Consider the following 25,966-nt stretch of genomic DNA (forward strand, 5'->3'; position numbering starts at 1 on the left):
AACGAGGTTCTCACAGTATATGAAGCCATTTGTTAATGATTGGTGTTGCATTATTCACATCAAGTAGGCAATCCCGTGAGTGTTTGGCTGCTATTTTTATCCCACATACAATGTGGTATCTCATGCATGAATAATGCCCTGTAGTTTTAAATCGATGTTTGATAAACAAGCTCACCATGAATTCTGTTGTTTTATCTGCATGTAGACCTTATCCAAGGGGAATAAAACATAATCAGCAGACTACAATAGAAAGCAACAACAACTTCATGTACGTTAGGATTTGCATGTGAATCTTAGTGTTTAGTAACTCCATATGCAGGACTTGTATTCCCCGAAGTGCTTCTATTCTTGCAGTGAACGTCAGAGCCACGTTTATTGTTATTTGATTAAAAGAAATGAATGAAAATTACATGATAATCGTCTTGTCTAGTGTTTCTTTTTTGCAATTCATCAGTGCAAGAGCCATTTTTAGCTGTTTTGTTTTACATCTGCACTAGTCACGGTCTCGACCCTTCTCTCAGACATCCATGTCTTTGATTTGTTTTAAAAAATGTTAGAAGTTTTTTTTTGTCTTACATCTACAATTTGAAGTTTTCCCCTCTTGGGAATTATGTAAAAAATCTTTTTTAGATGTCCATAAAAGTGATCATTTGTTCCTGTATTGTGATACAATGTAGGCAATATGTCATTTTCTTTGCTACGCCCAATCCCGTCCTGTAGAGTCCCTTGCTTCTTTACCTGACCGCTGTTCAACATTAGCCAATAGCGTAAAGCCTAGGGCGCACCGGAGACAGACGAGCCACGCCATCATTTTAAATAGAAGCCTTTATAGTTAATGACAGTGGCTATACGGGGAGCGCCAAGTCCCAGAAAAGAAAGAAGGAAAACGATCTTTTATATAGCGCCTCTCAAGATAAAAAATCTCGAGGTGCTTCACAAAAAAATATTCAAGTATAACAAGATTTCAAAAAATGATTAAAAATGTGTTTAAAATGAGGGGAAAAATAATAATAAAAATTTAGATTAAAAAAATTATGTAAAAAAAGGGAGAGAGAAAATGAGCAGGAAAGAGGGAAATCAGTGGATCGTGGGGAAAGGCGGAATAAGTAGCGCCGCGCTGAGGTGCTGAAGTTAGGAGCTAGTTCTATTTCAAGCACCGCGACTACAACATTGTGGAGCACTTTACATCAGACATTATGATGAGGAACGGCTTTACGGCACAAACCCAGCCACAGTTTTTATAACTTTAAAGTACTATTGATCTTAAAATATTCTAATAAATAGCATACTTACCAATTTTTAATGACTTACAGTCCGCAACACGACAGCAAGTCTGACCACGTATAAACAATACAGTCGCTTCCTGTTCTCAAGTCGCACGACTTTCCAAGCAGCGCTCAGCGGCGCGTCCCGTGTGACCATTTAACTCCCCAAATTTGCAGCGTGGTGCGTCTGTCTGCGGTATGCCCCAGGCTTTAGACGTCCGCTCTGACGATAGCGAGGCTGCTGTTCACAGGCGCCACCAGTCCCTCCGACCACCACCAGCAGGCAACGTGGGTTAAGTGTCTTGCCTAAGGACACAGCGACAGAGTGTGGGTCTCGATCATTCGACCCTGTAGTTACAAGACAGGCACTTAAATTCTCTGCCACCTTCGTCCACCGATGGTGCCGTCAAATAAAAAAAAAACTACATATTTCTGCTTTAATGAGGCTGAATGCTTTTTAATGACTTGTTTCAGGTACATCTACATCCCACTGGGTGGTTCCCGACATGGACCTCTTTGCAAAACCTTGTCCACTGGCCTCGCATTTGGATTTGTCTGCTTCTGGCACGGTGGCCATGACTACTTGCGGTACTGGGCTCTGATGAACTGGGCTGGAGTTCTGGTGGAAAATGGACTGAAATCTCTCTTTGCTACAGCTTGTGTTCGCTCTGTAATTGTAAGTTTGAAATCGAGGCATTTAACTCCAAGCGTGTGAAAATATCAGGCTGGAGGAGATTAAAAATCTCCAGTTATTTGAGATGCGAGGGGACCATTATCTTTCTTGTAGCCAGATTTAAGTAATGTAAGTCGTGTAATCGGATTTAATAAGAGGTTGTGTGTGTTGATTAGCTACACAAAGTACAGACGGCAGACAAACCCATTGGGCCCCATCTAATCGGCGTGTGCAGCGAGTGCTTAACGTTAGTGGGAGCAGTTAACAACAGTTTCTTTTGCTTCTTCCACTGGGAAACTCTTCGTTCTCAAAATAGTGCTAAAGTCTGCTGGCATGGTGTGTAATGCTCCTAGTTTGTGGTCACACGCTTCATTAGTTTTAGTGTCTGTGTTCTTTCTCAGATTGAAAATGACAATTTCTTGTGGTTTTATTTATTCCTTCATTTTCCCAGGAGCATAATTTCTCCACGGCAATGCAAAGACGTTGCGTCGCCCTTCTCTCTGCCTTCTCCACTGCTATGCTCATCCTGTCTAATCTGGTGTTCCTTGGGGGGATACATGTTGGCAGAATCTTCTGGAAGCGTGTCTTTGTTCAAGGTAAATTGCCCTCCACAGGAATTGTACCTGTTTTTCTTTTCCTGGATTGTTTCAGACATGCTTGTTTTGAGTTTTATAACACGGTTTATCTATCGTAGATGCATTTATGCATTATGTTAAAAACGACAATCAGGCACAGGCCTGCTTTAATCTACACGTGAATAAAGCCATGCTTATCACATAATAAATTATTTAAAATGCAGCTGTTTAGTCGGTCTATTATTAGCATCCATGCAGATGCACAAAATAGCCTCCTGCTATTTTGTGCATCTGCATGGCTAAATTAGACCTGAAACAATTAAAACCCATGAATGTTGGAGAGGCACATCTGCTTCATGTTTGTGCCAGTGCCTGTTTGGCTCCCTGTTGCTTTATTTGGCTCATTTGATACCTAAAGCAATATGGCAGGAGCTCCTGCAGCCTGTCCACTTATGATAAGCAGTCTGATCTGCACTCGTGTTGAGCTGGAAGCTGAGTTATAATTCAGCCTTACCCTTGACGCATATAACTCTCAACAAGAACTAGGTAACAGTCTAAAACAGGTTATTAGCACCACTGTCTGGTTTGAAGGAAAAGCCTTAGATTAATTGTGATTTTCTCTGCATAAAAATATTTTAACTAAGATTTCTTTTTAAAGTAACAATAGATTTTTTTTTACTTTAAACTAGAGTTTTAACATTGATCTCAGTGATTGTTGAGTTAGAAGCTTGATCAGTTTCATATTTGACATGACTCTACAACCCTCTGCTGACCATTAGCCTCACTTGATAGTTTTGTGGAGTGGGTGGGTGTAGGAAGGGCAGGTGTATTTGCTTTACAGCTGTTAATATGTATGCTAGCTGTTAGCATTTTCCATTTGCTGACTGTCAATTTGCTGACTGTCAAAAGAAGATATTTGCTATTTTTTTATTGGCACCATGGTGGAGCCTGTAAGCAAAAGTAAATAATGTCTTTGGAGGAGAAGCAAAGCGCTAAAACCAGAGTGAACATCAGTGTGGCCTATACTAGTTTGAGGTAGGTAAAGAAGGCTACAAAATCATGGACTGATGGTGACCTGGCTTTGTTGCTACTGGACTTCTAAGTAATAATATTTATTGTCCAACGGTGTGGATCATTTTACTTTGTGATTTGTTTTAGTATTAGTTGGCTCATGCTGGTGTTAGCTCGTTGTTGGCGCTAGCTACAGCAGGGTTTTTGCAACTGTTGTAATTCCACTTTCAACCAGTAGGGCGGAGGAGCAGGAAAATGCGCTGTTTTACTTTAAGTCATCAAATTAAGTCATAAAATTACGGCATTGCAGCTATTTTTGTCTTTAAAATAATCTTATGTGACATCTTATTTTTTAGTGCTCAAAGTATTTGTGATCATCTTTACGTCAACAAATTTGAGGTCAATATCAGTAAAATCAGCTAAGTCAAAGTCATGTTTACGTTTGCTCACTCTGATTTGCTGTAATGGCCATCTTAAAATCGAGTAAAGGTTTATCAGTTGTAGGTGGACACTCGATGATTGCTCTCTGAAGTTTTCAACAAGATTTCTCTAATCATTGATGAGATACTTTGCTACAACTAAAGACATGAGTGCGCACGCACACACTCATTGCTAAACATGTGGGAGCCTGTCATTGACTTCCATTCATTTTAGTGACTGCATTATGCAGCCAATACTGGTCTAACCTTAATCCTGACTAAAAGTAAAGTCACACCATACTTGGTTTATTTCATAGTGGGGCCAGCCAAATGTCCACACTTTGCAGGTTTAATGCGAAAAAATGTCTCTGAAATGTAGTACAAATAAATTACACACACACACACACACACACACACACACACACACACTCATCTCATTGACTTGTCACAGACACGTTGATACTTAGTTGCATTAAACGCTCTTTTTATTTCCTCTTTTCCTCTTGTGATCAGGTAAATCCTAATTCTGATTTTTGTTGCAGAGTGAGTGTGAGCATGCTTTTTCCAACAATATGGGGAAAAATTGAGCAGAACTGATGCAGGTCGTACCCCAGTCACCGGTTAAGCTGTATTGCGACAGTAAAACTGTAGCTGGATGCCTGGAGGGCAGACAGGAAATGGTGCATAACATTTAGCTCCTTCTAGCAGCCCTGACCTCTTTTGAACGCTCAATTTCTATAGGCTAAGTGGGAAAAAATAACCCTAAAAATAAGACCAGGGTGTTTAGAAATACCAATTCTCTTATGAATTATTCAGAGCAAATGCTGGAAATTAAATGGAGGATCTCAGTTTCACTTTATTTTATACATTTAGGAAGATTCAAGCAAACTATTTAAACACTAAAATAGACAAATGGCTGCCTGATGCATGCTTAAAATGATCTCAAATAGGTGATTTAACAAACTGCATTATAAGCCTGCTGCTCCACTAATTGCTGGTGGGTTTTTCCCTTCTTTAAATGTAATGGATCTGCCAGAATTGCCTTGGGTCGCTTTGCATGCTCTCTCGTTTCTGCACAACAGACCTTCAAAGAGACGCGGTTTCATTAACATGAGATCAATGTTTTTAAATCAGCTTGACTTGGATTTTCACTTGTTCTGGCAGTGGTGTAATTGCTCTCTGACCTCTCTGGGGAAGTCTGTAATTTTCTAGTCACACAACATGTCAGAGGTTGTATATGTACGTAGCTTATCTCCTTGGATCAAGTTCCTCTGTACGGTCAGCACATGCTCCAGAAAGCCCAAAATGACTCTACAGCAGCATTTCTGCACAAACGAGAGCTGTTACATGCCATCCAGAGAGCAAAACAAATACTGAATTTCATGGTGTTGCAGCCAAAAGTTGTTGTGACAGCTCTTCTGCGTAAACCTCATGGTGACGGAAAAGATGAGCTGTGTGATTCATTCTCTGGATATTGTGACGGACCATACAGAATTTCATGGCAATCCATCAAGTAGTGTGTAGCTAATCAAGTCTGGAGTGTTGTGATGCAGTGATACACTGATGGATGAACACCAGCAGCAAGATGTCACTCTTGTTTTCTGTTGTTTTTGACCAATAATGCGAGAGTGAGTGCGTGTGCGTGCATATGAGCCCCAGGTCTTAATGAAATAACAGTTTCTCACTTAGTTTGAGTCAGCAAAAAGTTAAAGTTAGAGGGTGTATGTCATGCAGCGCGGTAATGAAATGTTCATTCCTGCAAAGAGGAAGCGCTGAGACGTCTTGGCACAGTGTCAGGTTTTTGCTCATGATGCTTGCAGGGTTTCACACTTAACAGTGTGCAGCAGAAACACGTATTATATAAAATGTGGCTGTAGCAATTACACCTGTTATTAATTAAATTAGTAAATAATGTATTCCTTGAAGGAATGAATCCCAGAGCTTTAAACTAGAGTGAGAAATGATGGTGTTCTAGCTTTTTTTGGGTCAAGTCTTTAAAATAATTGTATCTGATTTTGCAATGGTTTTGTCGCACCAACTTTTAGCTCAATATCTGTAACACTGACGGAGTTGGAGCCTTCTTATTTATTTATTTATTTATTTGCTAAAATGAGCTGTGGCGGTGTCGGTATAAGATCTGCTCGGGTGCAAGATCGGCTCGGGGTCCGTCGACTGCCGATGACGTCAAAGTAGTTGATTGGCTGAACATGAACCTTACGGAATTACATAATCACGTTACGTTGTTATCACGTTACGTTGGTCCAGGCAAATCTTTCTGTTGGAAAGATGGACAACTTTTACAAAGAAATCCATCATTACCTCTTTGAAAATACACTTTTAGCATAGAGCGTCATGTATATTAGGGCTGAACGATTAACTGCATGTGCAATTAAATTGCGATGTGACAAAAGGAGATTTTCTAATCGCAAAGGCTGCAATTTGGCAGCCAGTGGTTAGCGCAATGCTAATATACGTGGAAAAACCCATAGGAATGCTAATGCTAATATCACCGATTACATTCTTACAAATTATGAATTAGAAACGTGCCAGATGATTACATTTGGAGTCTAATAGAAAGTAAAACTACCATCAATCAAATAAGTACAGACAGGTATTTTAGTAAAGCCAGAAAACTTTTAACTCCAGAGTTTTGGCTAGCAGCTATGAGCGTACCTCAACTACGCATGGACAAGACGTAAAAAAACTAAACACAAAATACTTCAATAAACGGGACACACTTCTTTCCTGCAAATACAATTTCACATGTTGCTAATACCTATGATCCTTCAAGAGATGTGCTCAAAGAGGAGCTCAACATGAATCAAATATAGTGTTTTATTTTACAAATACTATTATAAACACAAACTTACGTCGTAAGAAACATTATTTTAATAACGAAACTGCTAAATTCTTTCCAGCAGTATAGATGTGTAGTGTATTTTGTCCGAGTGGGTTTGCCGTACTTTGACGTCATCGGCAGTCGAAGGACCCCGAGCCGATCTTGCACCCGAGCAGATCTTGTACCGACAGCGGCTCTCTTCAACAAGGTGTACTTTAAGTTAATCAATTGTACATCTAGAGAGTACTTTAGGAGCGCTCCATCCAGTGGTTCATGAAATCCTTTTTCTTACGAACACGAGCAAAAACATTAGCACCAGTGGTCCACTGATATTGTTTCTTTCTATTGCTGACGCCGATGCCGAGATTTAGGAGACGTGGTCAGCTGATATGTTCTGCAGATTTTTATGGGCGGTTTCTAGACATTTTCCACTTTATTTTCATGCTAAAATGTCATAAGTAACATTAGTTGATGCACAAAACGTCTGAAGCTGAATACGTTTTTAAACTCTGAATTTAACTATTAAATCTTGATTTGTTCACTGCTTCATGTTGAAGTCAGAAACCCCAAATAAAGTAAATTTAGAGTATATATTATGCATATGTTATTAGTGAACGTAAAAATACATTCTAATTAAAGTCTGCAACAGCACCAGGCTGCCCGAGGATGTGCCTGACTTAAAATTGGCTTTACTGAGGACAAATATCGGCCAACCGATAAATCAGTGAACCCCTAATCAGTACCTGCCTTTCACCTTTTTTCACCAGGCTATCAACATGCTATCAAAAGCCACAATAAATATATGTAGCTCCAAGATTTTACGTTGTACATTCTGGTCTGCAGGAAAGAAAAAGAAAATTCACCCATGTATAAATAAGCCAGGGCGTATGTGTAATACATTTTGACATGAATAGAGAAGAATAGACTATTGGAAAGCATCGTGGCTGCAGGTGCAGGCTACCGAGATAATTTGCAGGCAGATCGGTTTGAGGGGAGGCACAGACGGCTGCCCTTACCTGCCTGCTCTCGACCCTTGAAGTAGCAGCTTTAAATAGCCACAAAGAAAATTATTTCAGGAAACTACAGTGGGGCAAAAAAGTATTTAGTCAGCCACCGATTGTGCAAGTTCTCCCACTTAAAATGATGACAGAGGTCAGTAATTTACATCATAGGTACACTTCAACTGTGAGAGACAGAATGTGAAAAAAAATCCATGAATTCACATGGCAGGATTTTTAAAGAATTTATTTGTAAATCAGGGTGGAAAATAAGTATTTGGTCAATAACAAAAATTCAACTCAATACTTTGTAACATAACCTTTGTTGGCAATAACAGAGGCCAAACGATTACTATAGGTCTTTACCAGGTTTGCACACACAGTAGCTGGTATTTTGGCCCATTCCTCCATGCAGATCTTCTCGAGAGCAGTGATGTTTTGGGACTGTCGCCGAGCAACACTGACTTTCAACTCCCTCCACAGATTTTTTTATGGGGTTGAGGTCTGGAGACTGGCTAGGCCACTCCAGGACTTTCAAATGCTTCTTACGGAGCCACTCCTTTGTTGCCCGGGCGGTGTGTTTGGGATCATTGTCGTGTTGGAAGACCCAGCCACGTTTCATCTTCAAAGCTCTCACTGATGGAAGGAGGTTTTGGCTCAGAATCTCACGATACATGGCCCCATTCATTCTGTCCTTAACACGGATCAGTCGTCCTGTTCCCTTAGCAGAAAAACAGCCCCAAAGCATGATGTTCCCACCCCCATGCTTCACAGTAGGTATGGTGTTCTTGGGATGCAACTCAGTATTCTTCTTCCTCCAAACACGACGAGTTGGGTTTATACCAAAAAGTTCTACTTTGGTTTCATCTGACCACATGACATTCTCCCAATCCTCTGCTGTATCATCCATGTGCTCTCTGGCAAACTTCAGACGGGCCTGGACATGCACTGGATTCAGCAGCGGAACACGTCTGGCACTGCAGGATTTGATTCCCTGCCGTTGTAGTGTGTTACTGATGGTGACCTTTGTTACTGTGGTCCCAGCTCTCTGCAGGTCATTCACCAGGTCCCCCCGTGTGGTTCTGGGATTCTTGCTCACCGTTCTCATGATCATTTTGACCCCACGGGATGAGATCTTGCGTGGAGCCCCAGATCGAGGGAGATTATCAGTGGTCTTGTATGTCTTCCATTTTCTGATAATTGCTCCCACAGTTGATTTTTTCACACCAAGCTGCTTGCCTATTGTAGATTCACTCTTCCCAGTCTGGTGCAGGTCTACAATTCTTTTCCTGGTGTCCTTCGAAAGCTCTTTGGTCTTGGCCATAGTGGAGTTTGGAGTCTGATTGTTTGAGGCTGTGGACAGGTGTCTTTTATACAGACAATGTGTTCAAACAGGTGCCATTAATACAGGTAACGAGTGGAGGACAGAAAAGCTTCTTAAAGAAGATGTTACAGGTCTGTGAGAACCAGAGATTTTCCTTGTTTGAAGTGACCAAATACTTATTTTCCACCCTGATTTACAAATAAATTCTTTAAAAATCCTACCATATGAATTCATGGATTTTTTTTCACATTCTGTCTCTCACAGTTGAAGTGTACCTATGATGAAAATTACTGACCTCTGTCATCATTTTAAGTGGGAGAACTTGCACAATCGGTAGCTGACTATTTTTTTTGCCCCACTGTATAAAACAGACCAGATCTTCACCATTAAAATGCAGCTGTATGTATCTTTAGCAACTTCGATTTTTAAATTAATGCTAATTTAATTGTCATTTTAAGGTGGAGTGTGTGATGTTTTTCTTGCTACTTTTTGAATATACACAGTTCACAGTTTTATAGGTTCAAACGTCTTTTGTTGTCCGTGACTCACAATGATGTTTTTCTTTTTGGGACGCTGGTCGTTTGTCCTAAAGTTGAAGTGGTAGCAGCCAGCTAGCATAACGCTCCTATGGAACCGTATGACAATTTAGCATGCTAGCTAGTATAGTTTAGTGTTTTTATGGTGAAAAACTGGGTAATTTTCTGGTTTTTGGGTGTATTCTTAACTTCTAAAACACAGCAGCTAAGTCCTAGCCTAGAAATCTGGATGAACAGCTGCAGAAGCTAAATGATTTTGCTCTGCATGCTGGTGTAACCACGCTCTGTAGAAGCCTCCGCAGGCCTGGCATTGACCTGAGCAGCATTGTGTTATGCCAATAACAGCACTCTATCTGATTGGTGGGCAGGATGATGCGACAGAACAATATGGCGGCAGCGCATTAGAAACTTTGGACTATTTAGATTTGGGCTTTTCTTTCAGTCAAGAACAGATAAAGGTACGTAAGTTTATTTAGAAAAAAGATGCATTCCCGTCTTCTTTGACAGAGTATGGCAGAACGCCCCATAGTGGTGAGTACGTCAAGTTGTTCATTGTCCAATAGCATGCGGAGACAGTTTGAAAGACTCCGCTCTACCACTGAGCTCTGTCTATGGGTTGTGGCCAGATTATATTTTTACATATAGCTTGCCAGGCTAGCTGAGGGCTCACAATCTGGGGAAACCCCATGAACAACAGGTCAAACTTCCTCAGTCACAGTGATTGAGTCAGGTTACAGAAGCCATTAAAATCATTCCTTTTTTGACAAAACATTTAATTTATTGGTTGCCGTCAGTATGTGAAGAGCATTATAGGCAAAATGGCTAAAAAAGGCTCCAGAAACACATCCCCAACTGCACTTTTCATTATGCTTCAAACACTTCAAACTGATGAGTGTGTTGTTTTCTTGCTGTTTCAGGTTGGTCTACCATTGCCCCACCCATGCTGGTTTTCCTGTACTGCTTTGCTCAGGTTGGACTTGAGTGGACTTCTCACCCACCATGAGTCACCTTGACTTTGTATCAAAGTGAGAATCCCTGCCACCGGACAAACGGAACAACCTGCTTGGCTGCAGCGCATCAAACCTCACCAGCTGGAGCCTCCGATGCCAGCCTGGCTCACAGCCATCAAAGTCTCCAAATTTGCCTGAAGCTCAGCTGCTTTCCACAACTTGCAGGGCTGCACAAAATCTGTCTGTAAGCCCATACTTCAGGTGGAAGTTTGATTTATTTATTTTTTGTCCTGGAGAACAAAAGTCATTAAATGAGTAAAGAAGTGCTGCATCTCTAGACAGCAGTCACGAGTAGGCTCCATTAATGAACTTTTATTCTTTGAAACTGTAAAACAAAATGTGGACTAAGGGTTTCTATGGCTCTGATAAGACATTGCTCAGTGATGCAATTAACTGGAGAAATGTTTTGTTTACTGCTTTCATTTAGCTCGCCACTAAAGTTGTTATGCACTCAGAGCGTCGCGTAGAAGACAGCGTCAGAAAGACGAAAAGTGTTGTTACCTTTATGAATGAACAAATATCAGAAATCTAGAAAAACAGTACCTTTTTATTACATAAAATATTCTGTTTTAAGTAATATTTAGCATTAAAAACCTGTTATCGTGTTATCATTTCAGTAGTTGTATCATCAGTAAAGATTTAGCTTTTTAAACAGTTCTGAATAACCTGATTTGCATGAATAAAAGCTTTTAAATCCAAATTACTCACATGTGCCATGTGTTCTTCGTGATATGACCCTCCTCTTTCTTCAGCCGTGTTTCCACTGTGGGAGATAAGTGACCAGGAGATACGATGGGTCTGTCCTCTCGGCTGCTGTCTCCGTATGGACTTTGCTAAGACGTCTGTATATCGCGACTGCTTCTGCTGTGAATGATGTCACTCATCAGTACCAAAAGGAGTCCAGACATTTATGCAATTCTGTCAAAATCATTAATTTAATACATCCAGGGAACCGGGAGTGCAGTTGTGTGTTGTAAAATGCAGCATTTCTCTTACCAGAAGAAGCGTCGTCTTTTACGGCGCTCTGTGAGATAACAAAGCGCCGTGAATTATGGCGTTGCCCGAGGGATCGCAATTTTCAGTGTTGGGTGTTTTAGAGACGGCTATTTCAAAACTGGGTCGACGCCTTTTCACCAACTCTTCCAGATTTATAAATGCTGGTTGTATGGCAGCGTCAACTGATGGCATTTCCTACTCAACACATCCTGAGCTCTTTTAAAGGCGTCTCCCACCATCGTTATGCAGATGACATCCAACTGTACATCTCCTTTAAGCACCGTGAGATGTCTAAGCTGCAGCTGCTACACCTGTTTAGACTATTAAAACCTGGATGGCTGGGAACTTTCTACAGCTGAATGAAGATAAGACTGAGATCCTCCTGAAAACTCACCTGTTCAGGCTGGCTTTGATGTGGCCTTCATTACCACTCTCTCCTTATTCAGCACTTTCTGCCTATTCCGCCTTTCCCGGGATCCAATGATTTCCCTCTTTCCTATTAATTTTCGCTTTCCCTTTTCTCGCATTTTTTCATCAACATTTTTTTTCTCATTTTAATCATCAACATTTTTTTCTCATTTTAATATTTTTTTACCTTAAAAAAATTATTTTTCATGTCTAAAATGTTTGTTCTTGTGAAGCACCTCGTGACGCTATATAAAATATTGTTTTCTTTCTTTCTTTCTTACGTAGTTACAAGCAACCAGCATGAGGTAACCTTAATTCCCACCCAGTGACTCTACCAGGCCTTTTACCGAGTACATTCCCCAGTGCATGTGCTCCGTTGTTCCCTGAAATGGGCCATGGAGTCACACACATGTCCAGAAGGTTCGGTAAAATGATCCAGAAGCTCTGATGGTGGAAACGGGCCTATAATAAGAAACTGTTTCATTAAAGTCATCTTTGTCCTGCTTTTCTGAGTTTAGAGATTTCAACATGTCAAATACATTCTCACCCTTGTGTTATTTATGTAGCGCAGTAAATAAAGCTGTGAGATTCGGGCTTCAGGAGGATTAGTGGGTTTCATGTCAGACTTGTTTACATAAATATAACCAATGACAATCTGTTATTTGTCTTTAAATAAAAGCCATTCTGTCTGCACACCATTCAAGTTTGCTGTCTTCTGTTCTGCCTCAGGTGCTTCCATTAGCTTGATTTCTTTCTTTGGGATTATCACATCTGTGGTTGGATCAGCGTCAGCGTTGGGGGGTGGGTCAGTGAAGAATCCTCTTAAATGAGCACAAAAGTGTGAGGTTTATCTGACATAAGAAGATCAGCTGGAGAAAACCCCTGCTCTGGTTACAGCTTCTTAAGAGACGAGTCCTGCCTGCAAGGTGAGCTGCAAAAAAATAAAAAATAAAGCCCCAAAATGACCAACACGGCACAAATCCCTCAGGGAAAAGAGACATGAAGCTGTATGTAGAAAATATTTATTCTGAAGAGCACAGTATGTCACATTTCATAACAAAGAGTTCCCATTGTGCTTGAAATAGTACATTTCTCACTACAGGACTTGTGAACGGAGGGATGTGCATAATACAAACATCAAATTCAAACATATCTCTTTATCTTAACATTGCTTTCTAACTTGTGCATATTTACGTGTTGGTTTCTGTGGGTAGAGGCAGCTCTTCTACAGCTGACCACAAAAATAGAACTTCGTTCAAATTGTAGTTTTTGGATTTTGAGCACTGCTTTACTTTCTGCAGGCTGAGGGGGAGGGGGTTATGAAGGCACAAGTTTGCATGCTTCAGAGTCATGATCACTGATAATGACTGCAGTAATGTGAGGGTTAATGAGTGGAATTAGTGCAGTAGCTTAAGGTTTTAAGCATTTTAAAAGAGACGTTAAAACACAGCTACATATTGCTCTCAGGGATCTGAATTTTCTTGTGAATTTCAGCCCGTTTTAGTATATTTATTACCTTGAATCGGGATGTTTTAAAATGCACAAGTCTTGACTGTTGGAAAGCTTTCAAGCAGTGGCACAATCTGATTTGTAAAAAAGTAAATAATGAAATTTGCATGCTCTAATGTTCCCAACAAAGCCAAAAGCTTAACCGATTGAATTCTAACAAAACATAGCAGCATAACGAACACGGGAGGACGCACTTAAGAGTCTGAGTTTGTGTCGTTTAAAATAAAAGCTTCAAAAATACTTTACAGATATCAGCTGTTCCATTCATGTGTCGTTGGTGAAACAAGAGAGTTTATTCAAAGCTTCATCATGAGTAAATTCAAAGAGCATTTTACGAATCTTAAAATCCAACAAATCTTCAGTTGTAAAACTATATCTGCTCTTTGTTGGATTAGAACAAAAGTTGTTAATAAAAGTCAGTGCAGGTTATTTTTGTTTGTTTTCGCTTAAACTTCTGTGACATTCAGAGATTTACAGTTTCCACTTGAGGTTAAATTTTAAAGCTGCTTTAGTTTGAACACGATCTACACGACTACAATCCAACTATAACATGATTCATTTACAGTTTTACCACCAAAGCGATCAATAAAGACAAGATGAATTTAATAGAGGGAACAAAATGTCACACTGTTGGCTAGATATGAAGAGGAAAACGATTTGAATTGTGCTGATTTGGTGCTTAGCACAGTGACCGGGGCCCGTGGCGGAGGTCTAATCCAGTTTTCCTTCTGTAGTGTTGCATAGTTAGTTGGATTTTATCGGTATGTTGGATCTAGATTATTGACGTGCTGAGAGGCCGAACTTCTTCACCAGAGGAATCAACCTTGAAGAAAATCCAATGAAATCAAAGAGTGAAGAATGGCAGCAGTTGGAGGCATTGATTTTTAAAAGGAGATCTTTTCAGAGGGGCTGATTAGACACAAGTTAACTTTATTTCATCAGCTGAGCGGACTCAACACGCTCCCGCTTTGCAGTAATTGTAGTGAGAGGCAGAAATAACTTGAGAAATGTTATGGTTTAAACTATAACTGGATGTTTTTTCACTGGATTAGTGAAAGTTGTCATTTAGTAATTACCATGTAAGTACTTAGTAATTAGGGCACTGTAAAAGGAAGAGTTAACAATAATTCTATACGCTCACAGGACATCAGTTTCTGCCCAGTCTGTCATTTTTATTAGGGATGTCCGATTTCACCAGTCTACCAACATAATCGGCTGATACTGGCCAGAAAATGTAATATCGGAAATCATCAGGATCGGTTTTTACTCATTTAATGACGCAACTTTTACATACCATGCACATATTATACATCAAACCTTTCATCTACCTCTCCGCTCTTTCAAAATGTCAAAATATGGCAGATCCAATGTTTAATTTGTGAGCTATTTCAACTGGCCTAACTTAAATTGAAGTAGTTGTCCTGTTTTGCACAAATTATGTTTAAAGTTTAGCATGATAGAAGATAATGTGATGTAAGTTACCTAAAATATGTTCTTTGTTGAGGGGAAGGACCCCACATATATTGGTATCAGACTATGTTAGTGAAAAAGCCAATATTGAACATCCCATATTTTTAAAGAGCAAGCCCCCCCATCCCCCAATTCTGACACCACCCACAGTTCCTCTTTGCTCCACAGTGAGGTGCTGCCTGGTGGACCAAGAGGACACCCACACCTCCACTTGGAGATTAGCTATTGAGCCGCTATTAGACACATACATCCTGCTTGGACGGAGACACAGCAGCATACTTCCTAGTCTGGAGGATCTTGCTACACCTCCTTCACCAGAGGAAAGATTTTTGGAGTACATGAGCGCTCCTGAAGCTTAATGTAAACGTCTCCGTCAGTATGGAGACATGCAATGCCATAACGCGTCTGCACAAGAGCTTTCTGACAGGCTTGCAGAGGGTGACAGAGACATGCCCAATTTTGTATCTATCCATCACAAGTAGAAGAAGAAAAGGTCATTTCTATAGCGCTTCTCAAGATAAAAATCATGAGGCGCTTCAAGTGACAGAGACCACAACGTTGTGGTTGGTCCCGACACCTCTTCCTTCAACAGCACCGCCATTGCCCCCTCAAAAAATAAAAAGATATTTAGGGGCAGACCCGGAACAGATTGAAGAGCGCCTTGTGAAAAAAGTCTGACAATATTAGTTTTATTTATTCCCCTGTGACTGAAGGGGTACAAAGGCACGGAGCAAGGGTTTTGTTCATTTACGGAAATGAGGAGAAACGTGAGTTTAAAGGGGCAGATCGCATGAAGAGGTGGAGGAGAATGAGGAACAATTTTGTTTATTTTAAAAAGCCTCTGAATTACATCAAAACTATGTAAACACAATCGTACATACACTGTCTTGGACTGGATACATAGCCATAATGGTGGCAGGGTACCCCAGAAATGTGTTACACCCTGTTGTCTGGGCGGGGAATAGCTGTGCAACTCTCCCCAGGTGATGGAGAAGAGAAAACATCTCCCTCAATTCATGTGCACGACTCCTCACTCAAGCTGACGGAGAAGTATAAATTAGGCTTGAGCCGTACCATTTCCTATCAGCCCGTGACATTCCCAAGGCCACTATGGCCGAGCCAGCCAGGAGCATGGCTGCTCCCGACGACAGTAGTGCAGCCACGTCACATGGTAACAGCTTATGCCACAGATCCCCGGTTAGCCAACAGAGATGGCAGATTCAAATTCAAATGTATTGCAGACTTTTAACCTGAAGAGGATGCTACACTGATGGATTTTATGCAGAATATTTGTATTTTAAGTAAAATGCACTAAAATACAAAAGAATGACTACAGATGTCCACAGTACTATTAGACACTTATTTATAGCTTATGGGGGTGACTTGCTCTTTAACCATAAAAGCTCCATATAATTATAGTCATAACACTTTTAGATATCCGAGGACTGGATAGATTCTCTCTGCCCTGACATAATCTCTCCACCCTTTCTGCATTCCTCAGCACTGACCTCCTTTGCGAGCTGCAACTTTATAAATTATCTGTGGTTTGAAACGAACTTTATGAGCCTTTTCTATCCCAATGGTAAAATTCTGATTAAAGTGCATCCAGAAAAAGAAATACATAACAAAATGCTGGTTCCAAACCAGACAAGCTCTCACTTCAGCGATGACATGCCCGCTTATTTATGCAGGCTGAATTTTTAATGGAAATGGAGGCAACGAAACCTCAGCATCTTTTTCCACTCAGCTCGTCTTTTTTGTCTGGTAAAAGAAAAAGCATGCAGGCAGCATAAACGATCCAAGTGAAGAATAAATATTATAGACTAGAGGGTGTGATTCTCTTCAAATGTCAATACACACTAAAGCGTGACCCATCAGATCTCCTGGTTTACTGGTTATTTGAATATGACTCTGCTGTAAATGCTGACAAATATAATACAATGATTCTGGTTACTACAATCCATACATTGGTGTTTATCTGCCAATAAAACTACATAGATTGACACATTTATCAAATATCATAAAATATTTTTGCTTTAGTTATTTTAAAGGTCATTGTTTAATCTTTTAGCACAAAATTTCACTTTTTACTCTAAAATTGTATTGCTTGAGAGCAGAACTCATGAAATATTTCTTCATTTATCTAAAGTTGTGTTTCATTTATCACAAAGCTGCACTAAGAGATTTTGTTTCTCACTGAAGGGCAGAGAATAAATCTAGTAATACAGGTTTATTGAACTGAAGTGCAAATCTGATGTCAATTAAATTCATATTTATAGTTTCTTTAGAGTTTGTTGGTATAACCTTTAAGTATACCTCTCATTAAAGAGTCCTTGCTGAAGCTGAAACATGAAAAAAGCAACAAAATGGGTTCCTCTTAGATTTAAGATGCAGATTTGTGCGATCTGTTTGCATCTGGCAAAAGTTGCTTGTTAAAAAAAGCAAAACACATGTCAAATAAAATGTCATCACATGCAATGGCATCTAAAAATATGCTCCAATGAAAATTAAAGTTGTGAAAATTGCAGAATTGCAGCAAAATAAAAAATAACTCCCCTTTGATTAAATATTCTGTTCTGTTGCTTTCTAGATAAAAGTTCATGCCACCAACCCTGATTCTCTGATATGTACACAGGTTTTTAACCAGGAAATATAAATATGAGTAAATGTAAACATGCAACATTGTTGGCAAACAGGCTGAAAAAACTCACGCCTATAATTAGTGCTTTTTAAAATCCATCGTGCATGATTAGGTTTGCACTATTTTAGGGGGGAAAACAGGTTTTATTTCTATTTTACTCAGATTATCTGCATTTTGACTCCCTGGTTGAGGACATTTTACCTCAAAATGTCAACTTTTAAGCTTCTCCTCTTTTAGAGGACAGAATGATATATTATCATTCAGATGATATCTTATCAACAGATTTTCCAGAAATGGTTGTGAGGAACAAAAACTGCCAACGCTGACCTGCGCTAAAGGAAATGGTGCTGAATCTCTGAAGTCTTCTCAATGCTGGATAATTACGCAAAAGCAGAACTCCAGAGATAACATTCTGGACCTTGTTTCAGACAGAAAAGAAACTATGGCAAGATAAAAGATCATTTTTATATAAATAAGGCGGTTTTGTTGAAACTGTGAATCATGCAAAGCCATTCTGTTTGAATAAAAGCTGAGCAAACAAAAAATAAACATGAAAACATGCACAGGACCTGCATTCAACAGAAACGGTTTAAAGAGTTTGCAGATTACTTGGTTGTCGTGATCACCTTTAAATGAGCAGGCAAATATAAATATATGTATATATGTTATTTTAGACCAGTTATGCCAATGGGCAATCCTTGCTGTGCTCGTGAGTTGCAAAAGCAGGCAGGATGCAGTCATAAGAAGGATCATCTTTGCATAATCAAAGTATGATATGCATCCCCAAAGCTAGAATTACATACCCTCCATATAACAGTATACGATGCATGTGGTGAATGTGTTCACCAATTAAATTAAGAAACACCAGACTTCAAGAAAGATGGGTAGCTTCCTCACCATCGCCTCACTAGTTAGCATTTAAATTCATTTTCCGTGGAGCGCATCTATTAGCGGTTTATGAAAATTACATTGTAAGCTCTGCTCAAACAGGATTTTGGAAATCAGATTGCCTGGCCAGAGTTATGTGTTGTATAATTCATAATGATCCTGGCATATTTTAATAAGAGATGCGTTTGAGGAAATCACTCGGAGACGGTTTTAACTGTTCTTTTCCCCACTGTCAATGTGAAATAATGCAAATGACTCGCTGTGCGGCCTCAATTCATCAACTACTCCCCGTCTGCAATAAGAAGTACACATCTATTTCAAATGACATGCAAAGAATCTCTTACGAGTGATTCAATAATAAACCAGTGGGTCATGCTGCCTCCATTGGAGCCTCCCAACAGATATGACTCTGCAGTAAGATCTACTGTTAAGATAAAACCAGACTGAGAAAATTAGTTTTCCAACATAGCGCAGTGGAAAAATAAATTATGTACAAACATAGATCTGTCAGCCGTTACGTAACCTTCAAGTGTTCAGTGCTACGACACCAAAATCTTGGCTCTGACCTTGAATTGCCAACGGTTCCTCATTATCCGGCGGGTACGCCTTATTGTAAAGGCCGGTGAATCTCACAGGCCGCTCTGACACCTGATACAGAAGGTGCACCTTGTGCAGCCTCAGCTATCCCAGTAATCCCAGGATTACTGGATCCCAGCTGAGTTCACGGATCTCTTGTTACCTGAAGATTCTTCTGTCCTTCAAGAAAAGATGTCCTCTTTGTCCAGTTCTGGTGAACCAGGTCTAGAAATGTCAAAAAGAGGTTGCGGAGAGCCAGTGCTCGAATTCCTGGATTTGAGAAGCTTAAGTGCTTCTTCGAGTTGCGCCTCAAGGCCGGACATTCGAACGTTCAGGTTCTTAAGGTCATCCTTCAGCTCCAGTTTGAGCTCCTGAAGTGATGCCTGAAGAGTCTGCTCTGGGATGGGGTAGAAGGCATGCCTGGTTTCTGGAGGCTGGGCAGGACTGCGGTCCTGAGGAGTCATGCGGAACTCGCCCACTTTGTCCAGGCGTAGGTCACTTTTGGTGATACCGCTGTCACACGAGTCCGTCTTCTTTAGAGATGTTTGTGACTCGTGTACAGTGGTCCGCTCAGGTAAAGTTTCCATGGATTCTGCTTTAGACACCTTATTCCAATTGTCAGCTTTAGCCATCGACTCCTTGAAGCGACCCCAGCCTTTGACTTTGGCCGGCTCAGCAGGCCGAATTCCTGCCAGAGAAATGGGGGATGGCACCTGCAGCTTTGCGGTATCTGAGGGAAGGCAGCTGGGAGGTGTTGAAGGTGAAGGAACTGAAGATGAAGGTGTTGCTGGACTTTCTGTTACTGTGACGATGCTGGTGGTTGTGATGGCTGCTTTAGCCATGGGGATATCTACGTAGACTGGACCTTTCTCCACATCCTGTTCATCAGATTCTGGTTTCCCGGTTGCCATGCGGGCTTCCTTCTGCTGTCGAAAGCGTTGGAAGAGTTTTCGTACCGGGTGATCTGGTGGTAAGTTCAATGGGGCTTCGTTTTTACGCCGTTGTCGCTCCTCTTCCTCTCGTTTGACATCACTAATCTTCCTGAAGACAATCTGCAACATAAAATAAAAGTTTTATAAACGATAAATCTAACTGACATTGTTTATGTGAGCAAAAACCCCATGTCCACTATAGGTCTTCTGGGAATTTGCTGGTGACGGTGAAAATACGTTGACTCAGACATCTCAGCCGTTGTGTGTCCATACAAAACCGGATTTCAGGATTTTGCTAAGGTGTCTACATATCACAACCGCTTCAGTATTGAGTAACATCTCATCAGAGCCAAAAGGCATCCATTTATTCTGTCAGATGCCCATTAGTCAATAACATTGTTGTTTTTTCAGGCCAGCCCGGCGAAACGGACACCTGTGCTTGCCGTTAGGTCTGATAAAATGACCCAGAAGTTCCGATAGTGAAAACAGACCTGAAGACTGTTTTGTTCATATGCTGGAAACCGTGTTGCAATGCAGATCTGCTATTGAAACTCATGCTAAAGTCAAGTAATCTACAATCTAGTTCAAGTAAACCATTATTGTGAAAATGTGTAGTTTTTACCATTAATCTCTGGAAACATCCTTCATAATGTGGTTGAAAGTGAATAAAATGATGCCCAGTGGCTATTATAACTGCAGATGCATTCACTTCCCCCACTAATAAACAAAACTATCCCTTTTAATTGAGCAACACTAGTACACCAGTTTTAGGGTCAATCTTACTGGCTGCAGCATTTGTGAGAGGAAGTATGTCAATATTTCAAAGTGTGTGTTCTTTGTAAATGTCACATTTAAAGAGGCCATTCCTCTAACACACTGAAAGTTCACATCAAGCCTCTGGCTTCAGCTGCTGAAGGAACACTGTATGCTTCCTACCCGGCTAATGGACAAATTTCAATTTAGAGCAAAAACACATTAAAAACACATTGTTATTTTTTCATTATTTTGTCTTTTTTCACAAGCTTGCCTTTCAATAATAAAAGCTTATGGAAACAAGATGACTATCCTAAAAATGTTCAATCAACATCTATTCACTGACGCTTTCAGAGCTTTCTCGTTCCACGAAACCTTAAAGATTGTTCGGTGAAAAACATGCAGTAAAAAAATTACAAAGTGGAAGAAGAAAGTACAAATTGCTTTTGCATGGGAATAAAGAAGCCTCCATCTAAGAAAAACCAGTGCACTAATGAATGCTGCTTGTTTGAAAGCTTTGTAAATGATACAACTGGATGGGATATTTAAAAATACCACCACTACCACTGGTACCAACTGGCTAGAGAACGCCTGACTGATGCTGGATTTTTCAGAATGATGCAGAGAAATTCTTGTATCGTTCATTCTTTCTATTTTTGATTAAAAACCAATAATTCTAAAATGAAAAAAGACTATTTTTGTATTATAAATAATTTTTTATCAGATACAACAAACACAAAAAAGTCCTGTTTTTTTTTTCAAACTTTCAACTTTAGTGTCTGATCAAAAATGTGAAATGGAAAAATGGGCCACAGGACCAAATTTGATTTTCAAAGGGTTGGGTTTACGTGGACAGGTGTTGGGCCAAAGAAGTCAGTCCTGCTAACCCTAACCCTAACCCTTTTCCATTTCGTATTTTTGATCAAAGTCTAAAAGGGAAAATAAGAAAAACAAGATTAAGACTTTTTTCTTTTTGTATCCGATTACAAAGCAAAGAATGAGTGATACTTGGATTCTAAGAATTCCAGTTGGAAAATTAGCAATTAGCTGACTTTTTTTTTGCTTACTTGGAATAGAAAATGAAATCCTTTTTTAAACAGACACAATCAAGAATCCTTTATCATTACTTTAAACACATTGCATCTAATCTAATTTTGGTATTTCTTTTCTGAAAATTACTTTTATATCCTGAGAGCACTTATATCATCTTTCAGTATAGCTACCTCTGTTTGTTTTTACTATTTCTGACACTAACTGTTGTGTTTCTCATGATTCCCTATTCTCCAGGCATGACAACATCTCTAATGCACAAAGTGTCATCATTCAGTAACAGAAGTTTAACAGTTTACAATAGGGGTCTCTTTATTAACGTTTAGTGCATTATTAAGCATTAATAAACTGTGAGATTAACAACTGATTAATATTGATGTTAATATTAAGTAATGCATTACTAAGCAGACACCCACCCTCCCCCATGGCTCTTTGTCCTAACCTTAAGGACACTTGATAGCTAACAATTTCAGAAATGTTGTTAAAGGAACCCTTTTTTGTAAAGGGGTACCAAAGCAAAATAGTTTCTTTTTTTTACCTTGCATCGCCTTGATGTATAATGTCTGCTGGACTTAAAAACCCAATCTCATAAGAACTATATAAAGGCTGCATCTATCTCATTCCATAGATTTCCCTGTTGGATGCATTAGGAAATATAGCGACTTTGATCCAGCAGATGAGATTGCTTCTTTATATGCAGGCACTTCAATCTTGCACTCCTGGGCCGACGAACCTCGTGAATGAGGTAAGTATTGGTAGCTACACTCGTCGTGTTGATCACAGCTGTTCCGTTTGACTTAATATGATATATAATATCTGTTTAATTAAACTGTGTTTAAAATAAAGCATGGACTGTGTCACGGTGAAGGCTTTAAAGACACATTTTTCATTAATGCAATGTAAATCAGAACCTGAGCAATAACCCAACGAGATCTTCATTATCACTAATTTCATGATTTTTTTTTACCATTACCACCAACTCACTACATTACCTTCCAGTAATGATCTTCTCATGCTGTAGTTTTCATCATTAGAGGTAGATTTTCTGCAAAGTTCAATTAAATATGTGCAAATCACAAATGATGCACGTTTAATCCATTATTGCTGTGTGTAGTTTAATTTCTCTGAGTTTCTGTCTAATAATGAAGCTCAAACTAAAGTGAAATATACATTTCCCTATATGTATGGGTGATGCATGAGCTCAGCCGTAATCAGTCTCCAGCGTGGACTTTTTGCAACATTTGGATGGTGTAACAAACAGATTTTGACTATATGAGCATTAATTAATCATCAGATAGTAAGAATATTAAACATTTCTTTTGTTGAATATATCTGAGGGTAACTCACAGTGGCCTATCTGGTTTTAACTCTATATAAAGGTGTTATATTCCTTGTTTTAACTGCTAATGCAGCTGTAAACATCTGCTTGGTTCTGGTCTTCTCTGAGTTAGCAGCTTTGCTTTTTATGTTTTGTAGTTTGATCCTCAAGAGCAGAGTGTGGTTGTGCATCTGAACGAAGCTTTGGGTTAAACTCTACATGATTAAAAAAAAAAAGATTTTTCGCTAACATGGAGCCAGGAGTCCATGTTGATTGAATTTTTCAGAGTTGGATGTGAACTTTTTTCTTCTGCATGAAAACATGTGATACTGAGGTTGTATGTTAATTAATAGGAGACATATGCTTTTTTCTTCTCACTGAAAAACCATTTTTGAATTATTAGTTCTGATTATAAACAGTCACTGAGTTTTTCATGCGGGCTGAACATAAAAATAGTCTTTTATTCCTGTTTCCTGCAATTTTTTCTGATAGAAAACAGACGGTGAAACTCTAGGATTTGAAAAGCCTGGCATTCGTGGACTCGCCCATCTTGACTCGTGACGGAGAAGGCTGTTGTTGGTTTAGCGTCCACGAAACAGCAGAGAATGGCTTGGCTAGTAGAAGCTAAACAGCATTAGCATTAGCAAATCCAACACACAACAGAACTCCTCCAGGCTTGTGTTATTTGTGGATATAAAACATCAATGTTGCAAGTCGGTGGTATAGTCGCGTTGCTGTTATCCAATCAGAGGCCAGATGTCCAAATATCAGGAAATAACACCCCAAATCCTGGTGTCTGAAGCTGAACTCTGATCTGGCTCACTCCTAACAATTCTTGACAGTTTAATTCAGAATGACTCGTTTCAGGGCTCTATCACTCAAAAAAACAAGCTGGAGCTGGCCACGCCTCCATTCCTCATTCAGGCTTCTATAAGCTGAGAAGCTCCCAAATCTAGGAGGGGCTCAGAGTAGAGCCACTGCTCCTCTAGCAGCAGTTCTCGCTTACTCATGAGAGGTGGTTCTAATCTGGTTTCCGTCTTTGTGAAATCACAAAAGAGGACTTTTTGAAATGGCCTGTTTTTGGTACATCCTTCCTAAAACTAAACACTGAGTGGACGGATTTTATTCATGGAGTGTTTATAGAGGCAGAGACCCACATTGCTGCACAAAATGATTCAAAAAGTGAGTATTGCATTGCGTCCCATTCAAATTGCAGAATAAAACTTAAAAATGATCCATGTTAAAGTTTGTTTCTGAAGAAAACAAAGTGTGGATTATTTTAGCTCTTTACAAATTCATGCTGTAACTTAAATTAAACCAACATATTGTGAAATCCCCCCTCATTATGAGTTTTAAATAGTGGTTTGTTGCACTGTTTGTCTGTCCTGATAAACTGTCTGCTAAAAACTCCCCCAAGTCTCTGTTTAGTCCTCTGTTGTGTCTTCTCCACCACTCAAGCAGAGCTGTCACTCGGGAGCTCCGCGTTCCCCATGGCAGATGCAAAGCTGCGAGTCTGGAACAGAGTGTTTTTTTACCCTGTGACACAAGATAAATGAAGAAAATACAAAACTGGAGCTACAAAAATGCTAATCTGCTGGAAAAGGACCCTCTTATTGTTCTGGAACCTCTTTTTAACAAATAAAAAGCTGTGTTTTTCTCTCTCGTTCGATGAGAAAAAAGAAACCCACAACTGCAGGCGTCAACTGGGAAGATGTCTGCCCGTCTCCTTGAAGCTGCAGAGTGGTGGGAGAAAGCTGAAGGCAAAGTACGAGTCCCAGAATACTGAATGAAGTAAAAGTGTAGAGGGACATCACAAAATCCTAGAGCCACTGAAAGGTAACAAAGGAAATATTTTCACTGCGGCGATAAACCAAAAATGATGAATATGTAAGGAATCATCTGGAGAAGTGAAGGCTTTGATTCCAAACAATCGTGAGACCTGCTGATACTTGAAGGGTTGTGGATTCGAGGCAAATCATTTAAAACTGCTGCCAAAAAGCCAGGGACACCACAAACTGTGTTTGTATTAGTTTTATCTGACAGCAGCATGTGTTACTTTGTAAAACACACTTTGATTTAATGCTGCTGCTGCTGCTGCTGCTGCTCAACACAGCAGCCTGAGTGCCCGTAGGAGGAGATTTGGCTCCCTTATGAATTCATGACATTGATTAATCTATAATATTTAATTCATAACCCAGGCTAATGTGTAGCATTTAAAGAAAATCCAGCCCAAACTCAATAAACTCCATATTTTAAAAGTTCTAATACTTTGAGTTTACTTAATTCTTTTTTTCCAATAGGCTTATAAGTATAAGAGCTGCAGTTTGTAAAGCTGGGTCTGTAAACAATGGAACGAAGCCCAAATTCACGCATGAATGAATGAGTGAATAGCTCTTTCTTGTGACCATCTGAGGAGGCACTCACCCTCTTTCGCAGGTTGTATGTGAGCAGCAGGTTTCTGGAGAAGTGGTTGGCAAACGCCGTGTAGAACTCCAGCACCTTCTGGAGGGCGTCACGTTTAATGACGTGGAGGTCGCAGTAGGTCAGAGCTCTGACGTTAGCGCAGGCCTGCGCCAGAGTTACCTCCTTCCAGAAAACGTCTCCAAATACATCTCCCTTACCTGCAGAGAGGGAGCGAGAGGGAGATGATGCTTTTATACCAGTAAGTCCTCCACACAGCTCAAAGTGAACAAACACATAAACGTAATGCTGCCCATTCTTCTTTCAAGACATTATGTTTTCTACAGGACGTATAAAATGCTTTATATATTATTT

General features: G+C 39.9%; 2 protein-coding genes across 7 annotated transcripts in view; one reads left to right on the forward strand and one right to left on the reverse strand.

Annotated features, from left to right (window-relative positions):
- Positions 1-11,350, forward strand: part of hhat (hedgehog acyltransferase) — a 30,745-nt gene extending 19,395 nt beyond the window's left edge. For all 5 annotated transcript variants that reach the window (XM_054750241.2, XM_015944670.3, XM_015944672.3 and 2 more), the window contains 3 exons: positions 1,740-1,941; positions 2,390-2,534; positions 10,558-11,350. In XM_054750241.2, coding sequence (XP_054606216.1) covers positions 1,740-1,941; positions 2,390-2,534; positions 10,558-10,643 — 433 coding nt within the window. In that variant the 3' untranslated portion in view covers positions 10,644-11,350. The remainder of the gene's footprint in view (positions 1-1,739; positions 1,942-2,389; positions 2,535-10,557) is intronic.
- A 1,157-nt stretch (positions 11,351-12,507) lies between these two features.
- Positions 12,508-25,966, reverse strand: part of kcnh1a (potassium voltage-gated channel, subfamily H (eag-related), member 1a) — an 81,207-nt gene continuing 67,748 nt past the window's right edge. For both annotated transcript variants that reach the window (XM_015944673.3, XM_015944674.3), the window contains 2 exons: positions 25,616-25,812; positions 12,508-20,190 (listed from right to left, as the gene is read on the reverse strand). In XM_015944673.3, coding sequence (XP_015800159.3) covers positions 19,321-20,190; positions 25,616-25,812 — 1,067 coding nt within the window. In that variant the 3' untranslated portion in view covers positions 12,508-19,320. The remainder of the gene's footprint in view (positions 20,191-25,615; positions 25,813-25,966) is intronic.

The sequence above is a fragment of the Nothobranchius furzeri genome, chromosome 12, assembly GCF_043380555.1.
Source record: "Nothobranchius furzeri strain GRZ-AD chromosome 12, NfurGRZ-RIMD1, whole genome shotgun sequence".
NCBI classification, from domain to species: domain Eukaryota; kingdom Metazoa; phylum Chordata; class Actinopteri; order Cyprinodontiformes; family Nothobranchiidae; genus Nothobranchius; species Nothobranchius furzeri.